Source organism: Oncorhynchus mykiss, chromosome 16 (genome assembly GCF_057628025.1).
Source record: "Oncorhynchus mykiss isolate SJ-2025 chromosome 16, ASM5762802v1, whole genome shotgun sequence".
Classification (NCBI taxonomy): domain Eukaryota; kingdom Metazoa; phylum Chordata; class Actinopteri; order Salmoniformes; family Salmonidae; genus Oncorhynchus; species Oncorhynchus mykiss.
This window is the reverse complement of record NC_143037.1, coordinates 81,154,476-81,170,000: the sequence shown is the minus strand read 5'-3', so window position 1 is coordinate 81,170,000 and position 15,525 is coordinate 81,154,476. Positions and strand designations below refer to the sequence as shown.

The following is a 15,525-nucleotide window of genomic DNA, read 5'->3' as shown; positions in this document are numbered from 1 at the left end:
TATCTGAATGTGTTGTCTGAATGCGTTGGCTGAATGTGTTGTCTGAATGTGTTGTCTGAATGTGTTGTCTGAATGTGTCTGAATGTGTTATATGAATGTGTTGTCTGAATGTGTTGTCTGAATGTGGTGTCTGAATGTGTTGTCTGAATGTGTTGTCTGAATGTGTTATCTGAATGTGTTGTCTGAATGCGATGTCTGAATGCGTTGTCTGAATGTGTTGAATGTGTTGTCTGAATGTGTTGTCTGAATATGTCTTAATGTGTTGTCTGAATGTCTTATCTGAATGTGTTGTCTGAATGTGTTATCTGAATGTGTTGTCTGAATGCGTTGTCTGAATGTGTTGTCTGAATGTGTTGTCTGAATGCATTGTCTGAATGTGTTATCTGAATCTGTTATCTGAATGTGTTGTCTGAATGTGTTGTCTGAATGTGTCTGAATGTGTTATATGAATGTGTTGTCTGAATGTGTTGTCTGAATGTGTCTGAATGTGTTATTCTGAATGTGTTATCTGAATGTGTTGTCTGAATGTGTTGTCTGAATGTGTTGTCTGAATGTGTTGTCTGAATGCGTTGTCTGAATGTGTTATCTGAATGTGTTATCTGAATGTGTTATCTGAATGTGTTGTCTGAATGTGTCTGAATGTGTTATCTGAATGTGTTGTCTGAATGTGTTGTCTGAATGTGTCTGAATGTGTTATCTGAATGTGTTGTCTGAATGTGTTGTCTGAATGTGTTGTCTGAATGTGTTGTCTGAATGCGTTGTCTGAATGTGTTTTCTGAATGTGTTATCTGAATGTGTTATCTGAATGTGTTATCTGAATGTGTTGTCTGAATGTGTCTGAATGTGTTATCTGAATGTGTTGTCTGAATGTGTTATCTGAATGTGTTATCTGAATGTGTTATCTGAATGTGTTGTCTGAATGTGGTGTCTGAATGTGTTGTCTGAATGTGTTGTCTGAATGTGTTATCTGAATGTGTTGTCTGAATGCGATGTCTGAATGCGTTGTCTGAATGTGTTGAATGTGTTGTCTGAATGTGTTGTCTGAATATGTCTGAATGTGTTGTCTGAATGTCTTATCTGAATGTGTTGTCTGAATGTGTTATCTGAATGTGTTGTCTGAATGCGTTGTCTGAATGTGTTATCTGAATGTGTTGTCTGAATGCGATGTCTGAATGTGTTGTCTGAATGCAATGTCTGAATGTGTTGTCTAAATGTGTCTGAATGTGTTGTCTGAATGTGTTATCTGAATGTGTTGTCTGAATGTGGTGTCTGAATGTGTTGTCTGAATGTGTTGTCTGAATGTGTTATCTGAATGTGTTGTCTGAATGCGATGTCTGAATGCGTTGTCTGAATGTGTTGAATGTGTTGTCTGAATGTGTTGTCTGAATGTGTTGTCTGAATGTCTTATCTGAATGTGTTGTCTGAATGTGTTATCTGAATGTGTTGTCTGAATGTGTTGTCTGAATGTGTTGTCTGAATGTGTTGTCTGAATGCGTTGTCTGAATGTGTTATCTGAATGTGTTATCTGAATGTGTTGTCTGAATGTGTTGAATGTGTTGTCTGAATGTGTTGTCTGAATATGTCTGAATGTGTTGTCTGAATGTCTTATCTGAATGTGTTGTCTGAATGTGTTATCTGAATGTGTTGTCTGAATGCGTTGTGTGAATGTGTTGTCTGAATGTGTTGTCTGAATGTGTTGTCTGAATAAGTCTGAATGTGTTATATGAATGTGTTGTCTGAATGTGTTGTCTGAATGTGGTGTCTGAATGTGTTGTCTGAATGTGTTGTCTGAATGTGTTATCTGAATGTGTTGTCTGAATGCGATGTCTGAATGCGTTGTCTGAATGTGTTGAATGTGTTGTCTGAATGTGTTGTCTGAATATGTCTGAATGTGTTGTCTGAATGTCTTATCTGAATGTGTTGTCTGAATGTGTTATCTGAATGTGTTGTCTGAATGCGTTGTCTGAATGTGTTGTCTGAATGCATTGTCTGAATGTGTTATCTTAATGTGTTATCTGAATGTGTTGTCTGAATGTGTTGTCTGAATGTGTCTGAATGTGTTATATGAATGTGTTGTCTGAATGTGTTGTCTGAATGTGTCTGAATGTGTTATTCTGAATGTGTTATCTGAATGTGTTGTCTGAATGTGTTGTCTGAATGTGTTGTCTGAATGCGTTGTCTGAATGTGTTATCTGAATGTGTTATCTGAATGTGTTATCTGAATGTGTTATCTGAATGTGTTGTCTGAATGTGTCTGAATGTGTTATCTGAATGTGTTGTCTGAATGTGTTGTCTGAATGTGTTGTCTGAATGTGTTATTCTGAATGTGTTGTCTGAATGTGTTGTCTGAATGCGATGTCTGAATGCGTTGTCTGAATGTGTTGAATGTGTTGTCTGAATGTGTTGTCTGAATATGTCTTAATGTGTTGTCTGAATGTCTTATCTGAATGTGTTGTCTGAATGTGTTATCTGAATGTGTTGTCTGAATGCGTTGTCTGAATGTGTTGTCTGAATGTGTTGTCTGAATGCATTGTCTGAATGTGTTATCTGAATCTGTTATCTGAATGTGTTGTCTGAATGTGTTGTCTGAATGTGTCTGAATGTGTTATATGAATGTGTTGTCTGAATGTGTTGTCTGAATGTGTCTGAATGTGTTATTCTGAATGTGTTATCTGAATGTGTTGTCTGAATGTGTTGTCTGAATGTGTTGTCTGAATGTGTTGTCTGAATGCGTTGTCTGAATGTGTTATCTGAATGTGTTATCTGAATGTGTTATCTGAATGTGTTGTCTGAATGTGTCTGAATGTGTTATCTGAATGTGTTGTCTGAATGTGTTGTCTGAATGTGTCTGAATGTGTTATCTGAATGTGTTGTCTGAATGTGTTGTCTGAATGTGTTGTCTGAATGTGTTGTCTGAATGCGTTGTCTGAATGTGTTTTCTGAATGTGTTATCTGAATGTGTTATCTGAATGTGTTATCTGAATGTGTTGTCTGAATGTGTCTGAATGTGTTATCTGAATGTGTTGTCTGAATGTGTTATCTGAATGTGTTATCTGAATGTGTTATCTGAATGTGTTGTCTGAATGTGGTGTCTGAATGTGTTGTCTGAATGTGTTGTCTGAATGTGTTATCTGAATGTGTTGTCTGAATGCGATGTCTGAATGCGTTGTCTGAATGTGTTGAATGTGTTGTCTGAATGTGTTGTCTGAATATGTCTGAATGTGTTGTCTGAATGTCTTATCTGAATGTGTTGTCTGAATGTGTTATCTGAATGTGTTGTCTGAATGCGTTGTCTGAATGTGTTATCTGAATGTGTTGTCTGAATGCGATGTCTGAATGTGTTGTCTGAATGCAATGTCTGAATGTGTTGTCTAAATGTGTCTGAATGTGTTGTCTGAATGTGTTATCTGAATGTGTTGTCTGAATGTGGTGTCTGAATGTGTTGTCTGAATGTGTTGTCTGAATGTGTTATCTGAATGTGTTGTCTGAATGCGATGTCTGAATGCGTTGTCTGAATGTGTTGAATGTGTTGTCTGAATGTGTTGTCTGAATGTGTTGTCTGAATGTCTTATCTGAATGTGTTGTCTGAATGTGTTATCTGAATGTGTTGTCTGAATGTGTTGTCTGAATGTGTTGTCTGAATGTGTTGTCTGAATGCGTTGTCTGAATGTGTTATCTGAATGTGTTATCTGAATGTGTTGTCTGAATGTGTTGAATGTGTTGTCTGAATGTGTTGTCTGAATATGTCTGAATGTGTTGTCTGAATGTCTTATCTGAATGTGTTGTCTGAATGTGTTATCTGAATGTGTTGTCTGAATGCGTTGTGTGAATGTGTTGTCTGAATGTGTTGTCTGAATGTGTTGTCTGAATAAGTCTGAATGTGTTATATGAATGTGTTGTCTGAATGTGTTGTCTGAATGTGGTGTCTGAATGTGTTGTCTGAATGTGTTGTCTGAATGTGTTATCTGAATGTGTTGTCTGAATGCGATGTCTGAATGCGTTGTCTGAATGTGTTGAATGTGTTGTCTGAATGTGTTGTCTGAATATGTCTGAATGTGTTGTCTGAATGTCTTATCTGAATGTGTTGTCTGAATGTGTTATCTGAATGTGTTGTCTGAATGCGTTGTCTGAATGTGTTGTCTGAATGCATTGTCTGAATGTGTTATCTTAATGTGTTATCTGAATGTGTTGTCTGAATGTGTTGTCTGAATGTGTCTGAATGTGTTATATGAATGTGTTGTCTGAATGTGTTGTCTGAATGTGTCTGAATGTGTTATTCTGAATGTGTTATCTGAATGTGTTGTCTGAATGTGTTGTCTGAATGTGTTGTCTGAATGCGTTGTCTGAATGTGTTATCTGAATGTGTTATCTGAATGTGTTATCTGAATGTGTTATCTGAATGTGTTGTCTGAATGTGTCTGAATGTGTTATCTGAATGTGTTGTCTGAATGTGTTGTCTGAATGTGTTGTCTGAATGTGTTATTCTGAATGTGTTGTCTGAATGTGGTGTCTGAATGTTTTGTCTGAATGTGTTGTCTGAATGTTTTGTCTGAATGTGTTGTCTGAATGTGTTGTCTGAATGTGTCTGAATGTGTTGTCTGAATGTGTTGTCTGAATGTGTTGTCTGAATGCGTTGTCTGAATGCGTTGTCTGAATGTGTTGTCTGAATGTGTCTGAATGTGTTGTCTGAATGTGTTGTCTGAATGTGTTGTCTGAATGTGTTGTCTGAATGTGTTATCTGAATGTGTTATCTGAATGTGTAATCTGAATGTGTTGTCTGAATGTGTTGTCTTTGTGACAGAGGAGACTTGGGTGATGTGTACGTAGGGCATGTGTGTTCGCTTGTGTGTGTGCGTTCATTAGCTAGATTCTGAGATGGCGCGTTCATTAGTTAGATTCTGAGATGGCACGTTCATTAGCCTGATTCTGAGATGGCGTGTTCATTAGCTAGATTTTGCGATAGAGATGGCGTGTTCATTAGTTAGATTCTGAGATGGCGTGTTCATTAGCTAGATTCTGAGATGGAGTGTTCATTAGCTAGATTCTGAGATGGCGTGTTCATTAGCTAGATTCTGAGATGGAGCGTTCATTAGCTAGATTCTGAGATGGCACGTTCATTAGCTAGATTCTGAGATGGCGTGTTCATTAGCCCGATTCTGAGATGGCACTTTCATTAGCTAGATTCTGAGATGGCGTGTTCATTAGCTAGATTCTGAGATGGCACGTTCATTAGCCTGATTCTGAGATGGCACGTTCATTAGCCCGATTCTGAGATGGCGTGTTCATTAGCTAGATTCTGAGATGGCATGTTCATTAGCCTGATTCTGAGATGGCACGTTCATTAGCTAGATTCTGAGATGGCGTGTTCATTAGCTAGATTCTGAGATGGCACGTTCATTAGCTAGATTCTGAGATGGCGTGTTCATTAGCTAGATTCTGAGATGGCACGTTCATTAGCCTGATTCTGAGATGGCGTGTTCATTAGTTAGATTCTGAGATGGCACATTCATTAGCTAGATTCTGAGATGGCATGTTCATTAGCTAGATTCTGAGATGGCACGTTCATTAGCCTGATTCTGAGATGGCGTGTTCATTAGCTAGATTCTGAGATGGCACGTTCATTAGCCTGATTCTGAGATAGCGTGTTCATTAGCCTGATTCTGAGATGGCGTGTTCATTAGCCTGATTCTGAGATGGCGTGTTCATTAGCTAGATTCTGAGATGTTCTGTTCATTAGCTAGATTCTGAGATGGCACGTTCATTAGCTAGATTCTGAGATGGCGTGTTCATTAGCTAGATTCTGAGAGAGCGTGTTCATTAGCTAGATTCTGAGATGGCACGTTCATTAGCCCGATTCTGAGATGGCACGTTCATTAGCTAGATTCTGAGATGGCGTGTTCATTAGCTAGATTCTGAGATGGCACGTTCATTAGCCTGATTCTGAGATGGCACGTTCAATATCTAGATTCTGAGATGGCACGTTCATTAGCTAGATTCTGAGATGGCGTGTTCATTAGCTAGATTCTGAGATGGCACGTTCATTAGCTGGATTCTGAGATGGCACGTTCATTAGCTAGATTCTGAGATGGCACGTTTATTAGCTAGATTCTGAGATGGCGCGTTCATTAGCTAGATTCTGAGATGGCGTGTTCATTAGCTAGATTCTGAGATGGAGTGTTCATTAGCTAATTTCTGAGATGGCGCGTTCATTAGCTAGATTCTGAGATGGAGCGTTCATTAGCTAGATTCTGAGATGGCACGTTCATTAGCTAGATTCTGAGATGGCGCGTTCATTAGCTAGATTCTGAGATGGCGTGTTCATTAGCCAGATTCTGAGATGGCACTTTCATTAGCTAGATTCTGAGATGGCGTGTTCATTAGCTAGATTCTGAGATGGCACGTTCATTAGCCTGATTCTGAGATGGCACGTTCATTAGCCCGATTCTGAGATGGCGTGTTCATTAGCTAGATTCTGAGATGGCACGTTCATTAGCTAGATTCTGAGATGGCGTGTTCATTAGCTAGATTCTGAGAGAGGGTGTTCATTAGCTAGATTCTGAGATGGCACGTTCATTAGCCCGATTCTGAGATGGCACGTTCATTAGCTAGATTCTGAGATGGCGTGTTCATTAGCTAGATTCTGAGATGGCACGTTCATTAGCCTGATTCTGAGATGGCACGTTCAATATCTAGATTCTGAGATGGCACGTTCATTAGCTAGATTCTGAGATGGAATGTTCAGTAGCTAGATTCTGAGCTGGCACATTCATTAGCTAGATTCTGAGAGTGCGTGTTCATTAGCTAGATTCTGAGATGGCGTGTTCATTAGCTAGATTCTGAGATGGCGTGTTCATTAGTTAGATTCTGAGATGGCGTGTTCATTAGCTAGATTCTGAGATGGCGTGTTCATTAGCTAGATTCTGAGATGGCACGTTCATTAGCTAGATTCTGAGATGGAGTGTTCATTAGCCTGATTCTGAGATGGCACGTTCATTAGCTAGATTCTGAGATGGCGTGTTCATTAGCCTGATTCTGAGATGGCACGTTCATTAGCTAGATTCTGAGATGGAGTGTTCATTAGCCTGATTCTGAGATGGCACGTTCATTAGCTAGATTCTGAGATGGCGTGTTCATTAGCTAGATTCTGAGATGGCACGTTCATTAGCCTGATTCTGAGATGGCGTGTTCATTAGTTAGATTCTGAGATGGCACATTCATTAGCTAGATTCTGAGATGGCATGTTCATTAGCTAGATTCTGAGATGGCACGTTCATTAGCCTGATTCTGAGATGGCGTGTTCATTAGCTAGATTCTGAGATGGCACGTTCATTAGCCTGATTCTGAGATAGCGTGTTCATTAGCCTGATTCTGAGATGGCGTGTTCATTAGCCTGATTCTGAGATGGCGTGTTCATTAGCTAGATTCTGAGATGTTCTGTTCATTAGCTAGATTCTGAGATGGCACGTTCATTAGCTAGATTCTGAGATGGCGTGTTCATTAGCTAGATTCTGAGAGAGCGTGTTCATTAGCTAGATTCTGAGATGGCACGTTCATTAGCCCGATTCTGAGATGGCACGTTCATTAGCTAGATTCTGAGATGGCGTGTTCATTAGCTAGATTCTGAGATGGCACGTTCATTAGCCTGATTCTGAGATGGCACGTTCAATATCTAGATTCTGAGATGGCACGTTCATTAGCTAGATTCTGAGATGGCGTGTTCATTAGCTAGATTCTGAGATGGCACGTTCATTAGCTAGATTCTGAGATGGCACGTTCATTAGCTAGATTCTGAGATGGCACGTTTATTAGCTAGATTCTGAGATGGCGCGTTCATTAGCTAGATTCTGAGATGGCGTGTTCATTAGCTAGATTCTGAGATGGAGTGTTCATTAGCTAATTTCTGAGATGGCGCGTTCATTAGCTAGATTCTGAGATGGAGCGTTCATTAGCTAGATTCTGAGATGGCACGTTCATTAGCTAGATTCTGAGATGGCGCGTTCATTAGCTAGATTCTGAGATGGCGTGTTCATTAGCCAGATTCTGAGATGGCACTTTCATTAGCTAGATTCTGAGATGGCGTGTTCATTAGCTAGATTCTGAGATGGCACGTTCATTAGCCTGATTCTGAGATGGCACGTTCATTAGCCCGATTCTGAGATGGCGTGTTCATTAGCTAGATTCTGAGATGGCACGTTCATTAGCTAGATTCTGAGATGGCGTGTTCATTAGCTAGATTCTGAGAGAGGGTGTTCATTAGCTAGATTCTGAGATGGCACGTTCATTAGCCCGATTCTGAGATGGCACGTTCATTAGCTAGATTCTGAGATGGCGTGTTCATTAGCTAGATTCTGAGATGGCACGTTCATTAGCCTGATTCTGAGATGGCACGTTCAATATCTAGATTCTGAGATGGCACGTTCATTAGCTAGATTCTGAGATGGAATGTTCAGTAGCTAGATTCTGAGCTGGCACATTCATTAGCTAGATTCTGAGAGTGCGTGTTCATTAGCTAGATTCTGAGATGGCGTGTTCATTAGCTAGATTCTGAGATGGCGTGTTCATTAGTTAGATTCTGAGATGGCGTGTTCATTAGCTAGATTCTGAGATGGCGTGTTCATTAGCTAGATTCTGAGATGGCACGTTCATTAGCTAGATTCTGAGATGGAGTGTTCATTAGCCTGATTCTGAGATGGCACGTTCATTAGCTAGATTCTGAGATGGCGTGTTCATTAGCCTGATTCTGAGATGGCACGTTCATTAGCTAGATTCTGAGATGGAGTGTTCATTAGCCTGATTCTGAGATGGCGTGTTCATTAGCCCGATTCTGAGATGGCGCGTTCATTAGCTAGATTCTGAGATGGAGTGTTCATTATCTAGATTCTGAGATGGCACGTTCATTATCTAGATTCTGAGATGGCGTGTTCATTAGCTAGATTCTGAGATGGCACGTTCATTAGCCTGATTCTGAGATGGCACGTTCATTAGCCAGATTCTGAGATGGCACGTTCATTAGCCTGATTCTGAGATGGCACGTTCATTAGCTAGATTCTGAGAGTGCGTGTTCATTAGCTAGATTCTGAGATGGCGTGTTCATTAGCAAGATTCTGAGATGGCGTGTTCATTAGCCTGATTCTGAGATGGCGTGTTCATTAGCCTGATTCTGAGATGGCGTGTTCATTAGTTAGATTCTGAGATGGAGTGTTCATTAGCTAGATTCTGAGATGGCGTGTTCATTAGTTAGATTCTGAGATGGCGTGTTCATTAGTTAGATCGGGTTTGGGAAACTCTGGTCTAATTGACTGAAAAACCAAAAACAAACACATTTACATACAGTGGAAGTCGGAAGTTTACATACACCTTGCCCAAATACATTTAAACTCAGTTTTTCACAATTCCTGACAATTAATCCTAGTAGAAATTCCCAATTAATCCTAGTAAAAATTCCCTGTTTTAGGCCAGTTAGGATCACCACTTTATTTTAAGAATGTGAAATGTCAGAATAATAGTAGAGAGAATGATTTATTTCAGCTTTTATTTCTTTCATCACATTCCCATTGGGTCAGAAGTGTACATACACTCAATTAGTATTTGGTAGCATTGCCTTTCAATTGTTTAACTTGGGTCAAACATTTCGGGTAGCTTCCCACAAACTTCCCACAATAAGTTGGGAGAATTTTGGCCCATTCCTCCTGACAGAGCTGGTGTAACTGAGTCAGGTTTGTAGGCCTCATTGCTCGCACACACTTTTTTAGTTCTGCCCACAAATTTTCTATAGGATTGAGGTCAGGGCTTTGTGATGGCCACTCCAATACCTTGACTTTGTTGGCCTTAAGCCATTTATCCACAACCTTGGAAGTATGCTTGTGGTTATTGTCCATGTGGAAGACCCATTTGCAACCAAGCTTTAACTTCCTGACTGATGTCTTGAGATGTGGCTTCAATATATCCACATAATGTATCCTAGAAAGCAGGATCAATGAGTCTTCAGTAAACCAGAAATCACTGTTGATCTTCTGGTTTAATAAGCTAAACATGATATATGTGTATATATATATATATATATATATATATATATATATATATATATATATATATATATATATACACGCATACATTATATATACATACATATATACATATACACATATATCATGTTTCGCTTATTAAACCAGAAGATCAACAGTGATTTCTGGTTTACTAAAGACTCATTGATCCTGCTGTGTAGGATAGAATACCCCGCAGCTCTTATTCGCTTGTTCTAGTTCATTACAAGCTCTTGGTTTGTGAGTGTCTAGTCAGGCATACATACCATGCACGCCCATCCCATGTTAACTTGATCTGTCTGCATGAAGTGGGAAATGTGCATTTATTTTCAGAATATTTAGGAAACTGTTTAAATGATCTTGTTTTGTGATAGGCTATACTTCTGGTAACATGAGTACAGGCCTAATCTCATAATTACAGTAATGTGCGAATGAAGGGAATTGGAGTTTCTCTACCCCAATCCTCTGTATAGTTTACAGAGGCGTTACCAGCGGGACAAACTTAACTCTCATGGAGTATTCTGTTCTTATAAAACTCTAGAAATACACAACTCCAGGCGATCCATTCTTTTCACTAGTTCTCATTCCTCTCTTTCTTTTATCCCACAGCCACAAACCTAAGCACAGCAGCGAGAGAGAGAGAGGGAGCGGTCGTCCAACAGACTCCACCTCTAAACCCCAGCCAGTGAACGGAGAGACCCGACGGCATAAAAATGAGTGGTTCCCACCTCCGCCAACACCAGTCGGCCCAGCCTGCATTCAACGCCCTTTCCCCGGACAAAGAAGCAGACATGCCTGCTACAGAGAAGGACCTTGCCGAGGACGCGCCGTGGAAGAAGATCCAACAGAACACGTTCACCCGCTGGTGTAACGAGCATCTGAAATGCGTCAACAAACGAATCGCCAATCTCCAGACGGACCTGGGCGACGGGCTGCGGCTGATCGGACTCCTGGAGGTGTTGAGCCAGAAGAAGATGTTCAGGAAATACAACCAGCGGCCCACTTTCCGACAGATGCAGCTCGAGAACGTCTCGGTGGCACTCGAGTTCCTAGACAAGGAGAACATCAAGCTGGTGTCCATAGGTGGGTCAGAAAGTTCTACCATTATATCATGCTGGTGTTGATAAGTGGGTGTCTTAATTCAAGTGTAGCCTACCCTACCATGTAGGTGGGTGGAACCGTTAAGCTACTATAGACTATAATAACGCTCCTTAGTTAGCCTACTATAGATAGACCTACTGTGGTCTACGTTACATCAAGCTGGTGTTCATTAGACGGGTCAAAAAGTTACTATAACTATGCTAATCTATTGGCCAAGGTATTAACATCAAGCTTGGCAATTCCATACTAGTGTGATCTGAAAATATGTTTGGTATCAGAATGTTCTGGCAATTCTTATAGACACTTAATTGGGAAGAAAAACAATTATCATATTGTAAATTAATGCAAAAAATATGTTTTTGTGAAACATTTGCAATGATGTTGCAATCTTCTACCTTTGGTCATGTTCCCCTGGCCTCTGGTCATGTTCCCCTGGCCTCTGGTCATGTTCCCCTGGCCTCTGGTCATGTTCCCCTGGCTGTTGATGTTTTTTGTTGCTGTTGCTAGTTTTCCCCAATTGATTCCAGCAGCAAACCACCTGGCATCCCACTGATGGTTTGCCTCTGAAGCTAAGCATGGTCGGTCCTGCTCAGTCCCTGGATGGGAGATGGACTGATTTAAAGCGCCCAGTGTAGGAGATGGCAGTCATGTAAAGATGTGGAAGTTTGTATCTGTCCCTTGATCAGTTTGCAGTGCCTGTGGTTGAGCTAATGTTGTTCCTAGACGGTAGACGGTAGGCTAGATGCTACGGTAGGCTAGATGCTACGGTAGGCTAGATGCTACGGTAGACGGTAGGTTAGATGCTACGGTAGGCTAGATGCTGCAGGTGGTCGGGGCCCGGAACATGATTACAAATCATTTGTAGACTGCAAATTGACTACAAGAAGCCCAAACAGATATGCTTGCCTGAAACATAATCATTTCAAACCTGGCTTGAATTTGTATAGGATCATCTCTTTATTTTCTGTGGGAACAGATTTGCTTAAATTAAAATCACTTGGAGCTGATTTCCTAGTGTTTTTCGTTTTTTTTTCTTATTTCCAACAATGAAAATTCCACACAAAAAAAGGATGTATTTATTTTTTATAAACTTGGCATTTTGAGTCCTGATTGGCTGACAGCCGTGGTATATCTGACCATATTGGCAAAACATTTACTTGTACTGCTCTAATTAGGTTGGTAGCCAGTTTATAATAGCAATAAGGCACCTCGGGGGAGGGGGGGGGGGGTTTGTGGTATATGTCCAATTTACCACAGCTAAGGGCTGTTCTTGGCATAACACAACGGCTTTGACTCATTATTCTAACGGCTCCTGTTGAGTCACATGCTCCATTCTAGAGATGAGAGGAGTGGTGACATCCCTCCTTGTTTCACTTCCTCCTTTCACGTGAGGACCACACCCTTTAATCTAACCAACTCTCCCTTTCTCATTCTCTCAAGTTTTATTATTTCTATGCACATGGTTTACATCGGCAGACCGTTGTCCAACCAAATGCTTACTTGCCGGTTCCATCTGAACAATGCAACAACAATAAGCCATAATAAAAGATAAGAATCATTGTAATAAGTCTGGTCGCAGCAGTTGTGATGTGTGTGTGGTGGTCAGTCAGTTCAGTTCAACGGTTCAGCAATCTGATGGCTTGTAGATAGAAACGGTCTCTGAGCATGTTGGTATTAGACGGTAAGGGAGTGAACAGCTTGGGTGTGTGGGGCCCTTTACGATGCTGCAGACCTTCCTCAGGCTCCGTTTAGAGTGTCCTGGATGGGTGGGAGCACGGCCCCAGTGACGTTCTCAGCAGGATCAATGAGTTGGCCTGGGAACATACACTATATATACAAAACTGTGGACACTCCTTCAAATTAGTGGATTTGGCTGTTTCAGACACATAGTTGCTGACAGGTGTATGCAATCCCCAGCACACAGCCCTGCAATCTCCATAGACAAACATTGGCAGTAGAATGGCCTTGCTGAAGAGCTCAGTGACGTTCAACGTGGTACCGTCATTGGATGTCACCTTTCTAACAAGTCAGTTCGTCAAATGTCTGCCCTGCTAGAGCTGCCCCGGTCAACTGTAAGTGATGTTATTGTGAAGTGGAAATGTCTAGGAGCAACAACGGCTCAGCCGCGAAGTGGTAGGCCACACAAGCTCACAGAATGGGACCGCCAAGTGCTGAAGCGCATAGCGCTCAAAAATCGTCTGTCCTCGGTTGCAACACTCACTACTAAGTTCCAAACTGCCTCTGGAGCAACGTCAGCATAAACTGTTCTTCTGGAGCTTCATTAAATGGTTTTCCATGGCCAAGCAGCCACACACAAGCCTAAGATCACCATGCGCAATGCCAAGCGTTGGCTGGAGAGGTGTAAAACTTGTCACCATTGGACTCTCTGGAGTGATGAATCACGCTTCACCATCTGATAGTCCGACGGACAAATCTGAGTTTGGCGAACGCTACCTGCCCCAATGCATTGTGCCAACTATACAGTTTGGTGGAGGAGGAATAATGGTCTGGGGCTGTTTTTCATGGTTCAGGCCCCTTAGTTCCAGTGAAGGGAAATCGTAAAACAACAGCAAACCATGATATTCTAGATGATTCTGTGCTTCCAACATTGTGGCAAGAGTTTGGGGAAGGCCCTTTCCTCTTTCCGCATGACAATGCCCCCGTGTACAAAGCGAGGTTCATATAGAAATGTTTTGTCGAGAACCGTGTGGATTAACTTGACTGGCCTGCACCGAGCCCTGACCTCAACCCCATAAAACACCTTTGGGATGAATTGGAATGCCAACTGCGAGCCAGGCCTAAACGCCCAACATCGGTGCCCGACCCCACTAATGCTCTTGTGGCTGAATGGAACCAAGTGTCTGCAGCAATGTTCCAACCTCTAGTGGAAAGCCTTCCCAGAAGAGTGGAGGCTGTTAGCAGTAACAAGGGGACCAACTCCATATTAATGCCCATGATTTTGTAATGAGATGATTGACTAGCAGGTGTCCACATACTTTTGGTCATGTAGTGTATTTAACCAACTCCATAAATAAAGGCAAACTTAATGAATATGGTATTTCTGACTAGCCACTCTCCACTCTCCACAATCACAGGAACCATTCAATCAAGTGTTCTGTCAGAATGTCTATCAGTTAGACGCTCCGGTGGCAGAGCGGCTAACTGGGAGACGCTCCGGTGGCAGAGCGGCTAACTGGGAGACGCTCCGGTGGCACAGCGGCTAACTGGGAGACGCTCCGGTGGCACAGCGGCTAACTGGGAGACGCTCCGGTGGCACAGCGGCAATCGGTTAGCTGGTTGTATGACACACCACCTAAACCACTTAACCTGTTGGCGCGTGTGATAGTTGTTTTTGTGCAGCATGTTCCATAAAGCAGTGTGTCAGTTGATGTCTCCTGTCTGAGCCAGAGGAATGTGGGTGTGTGCGGGGGTGTCAGGGTGTGTTTTCCACCCTCCCAGTTCTATTTCACTTGGCCTAGCAGGAGACGCAGTGATGAACAGTGCATATTTAAAGAGCACAGGACCGTCTGATCTGTCAAACACATGATTCTTAAAATGTCATTTCCAATTCTCTCCTCACAAATGTACTTGGACACCTAAGAGGCACAGATGAGTCTTAGTTTACACCTGTTGACATCCTGATTTCTGAAGGAAGCTAAGGGTGCTACAAGCTCCACTCCTTTTCTCCACGAGGGATTTTTGGAGTAGCGGACATCTTTGGCTACCATGATATCCTCGCTAGGCCCACTTCCATTCACAAGGGGGCGATAACAAAGTATTTATTATGTTTTTGTGAAAACAAGATTCTCCTTCCCGTGCTAGTATTAGTTAGGTGGCAACCTGGCTAGTTGGCTTTGGCCATTTTTAGCTAGCTTCCCACATCTCAATGTGAAATCAGATATATATTTTGTTTTTAATAAATAAAAAAAATGCCCTGGCAAATATTGTTCTACTTGCTGGGAATGTAAAACATTATCCCAGTTTGATACGTTGCTTGTGTCATTCCCATATCCTCTACAAGTAGAACGTCAGGTTTTGGTCGCGGTAGAACGTCAGGTTTTGGTCGCGGTAGAACGTCAGGTTTTGGTCGCGGTAGAACGTCAGGTTTTGGTCGCGGTAGAACGTCAGGTTTTGGTCGCGGTAGAACGTCAGGTTTTGGTCGCGGTAGAACGTCAGGTTTTGGTCGTGGCGAAAAAAGCACATGGCTAGCTTTTTGGCTACAGTAGGTTCTACCATTCACAATAGCCTCATCACTAGTTATGACTGCTAAACACAAACCTAAGAATTCATCAAAGGCTTTGTCTTCTCATTTATTGTGAAAGAAGTCTTGTGGTCTTAACACCTTTTTAGCTTCCCACATCTCCCATGTGATAGAATCTGA

The 15,525-nt window shown here is 41.7% G+C and overlaps 1 protein-coding gene across 7 annotated transcripts in view; it reads left to right on the top strand.

Moving 5' to 3' along the window:
* Nucleotides 1-15,525, top strand: part of flna (filamin A, alpha (actin binding protein 280)) — a 74,403-nt gene that overhangs the window by 7,228 nt on the left and 51,650 nt on the right. For all 7 annotated transcript variants that reach the window (XM_090204081.1, XM_090204078.1, XM_090204080.1 and 4 more), the window contains exon 2: nt 10,653-11,126. In XM_090204081.1, coding sequence (XP_090060207.1) covers nt 10,757-11,126 — 370 coding nt within the window. In that variant the 5' untranslated portion in view covers nt 10,653-10,756. The remainder of the gene's footprint in view (nt 1-10,652; nt 11,127-15,525) is intronic.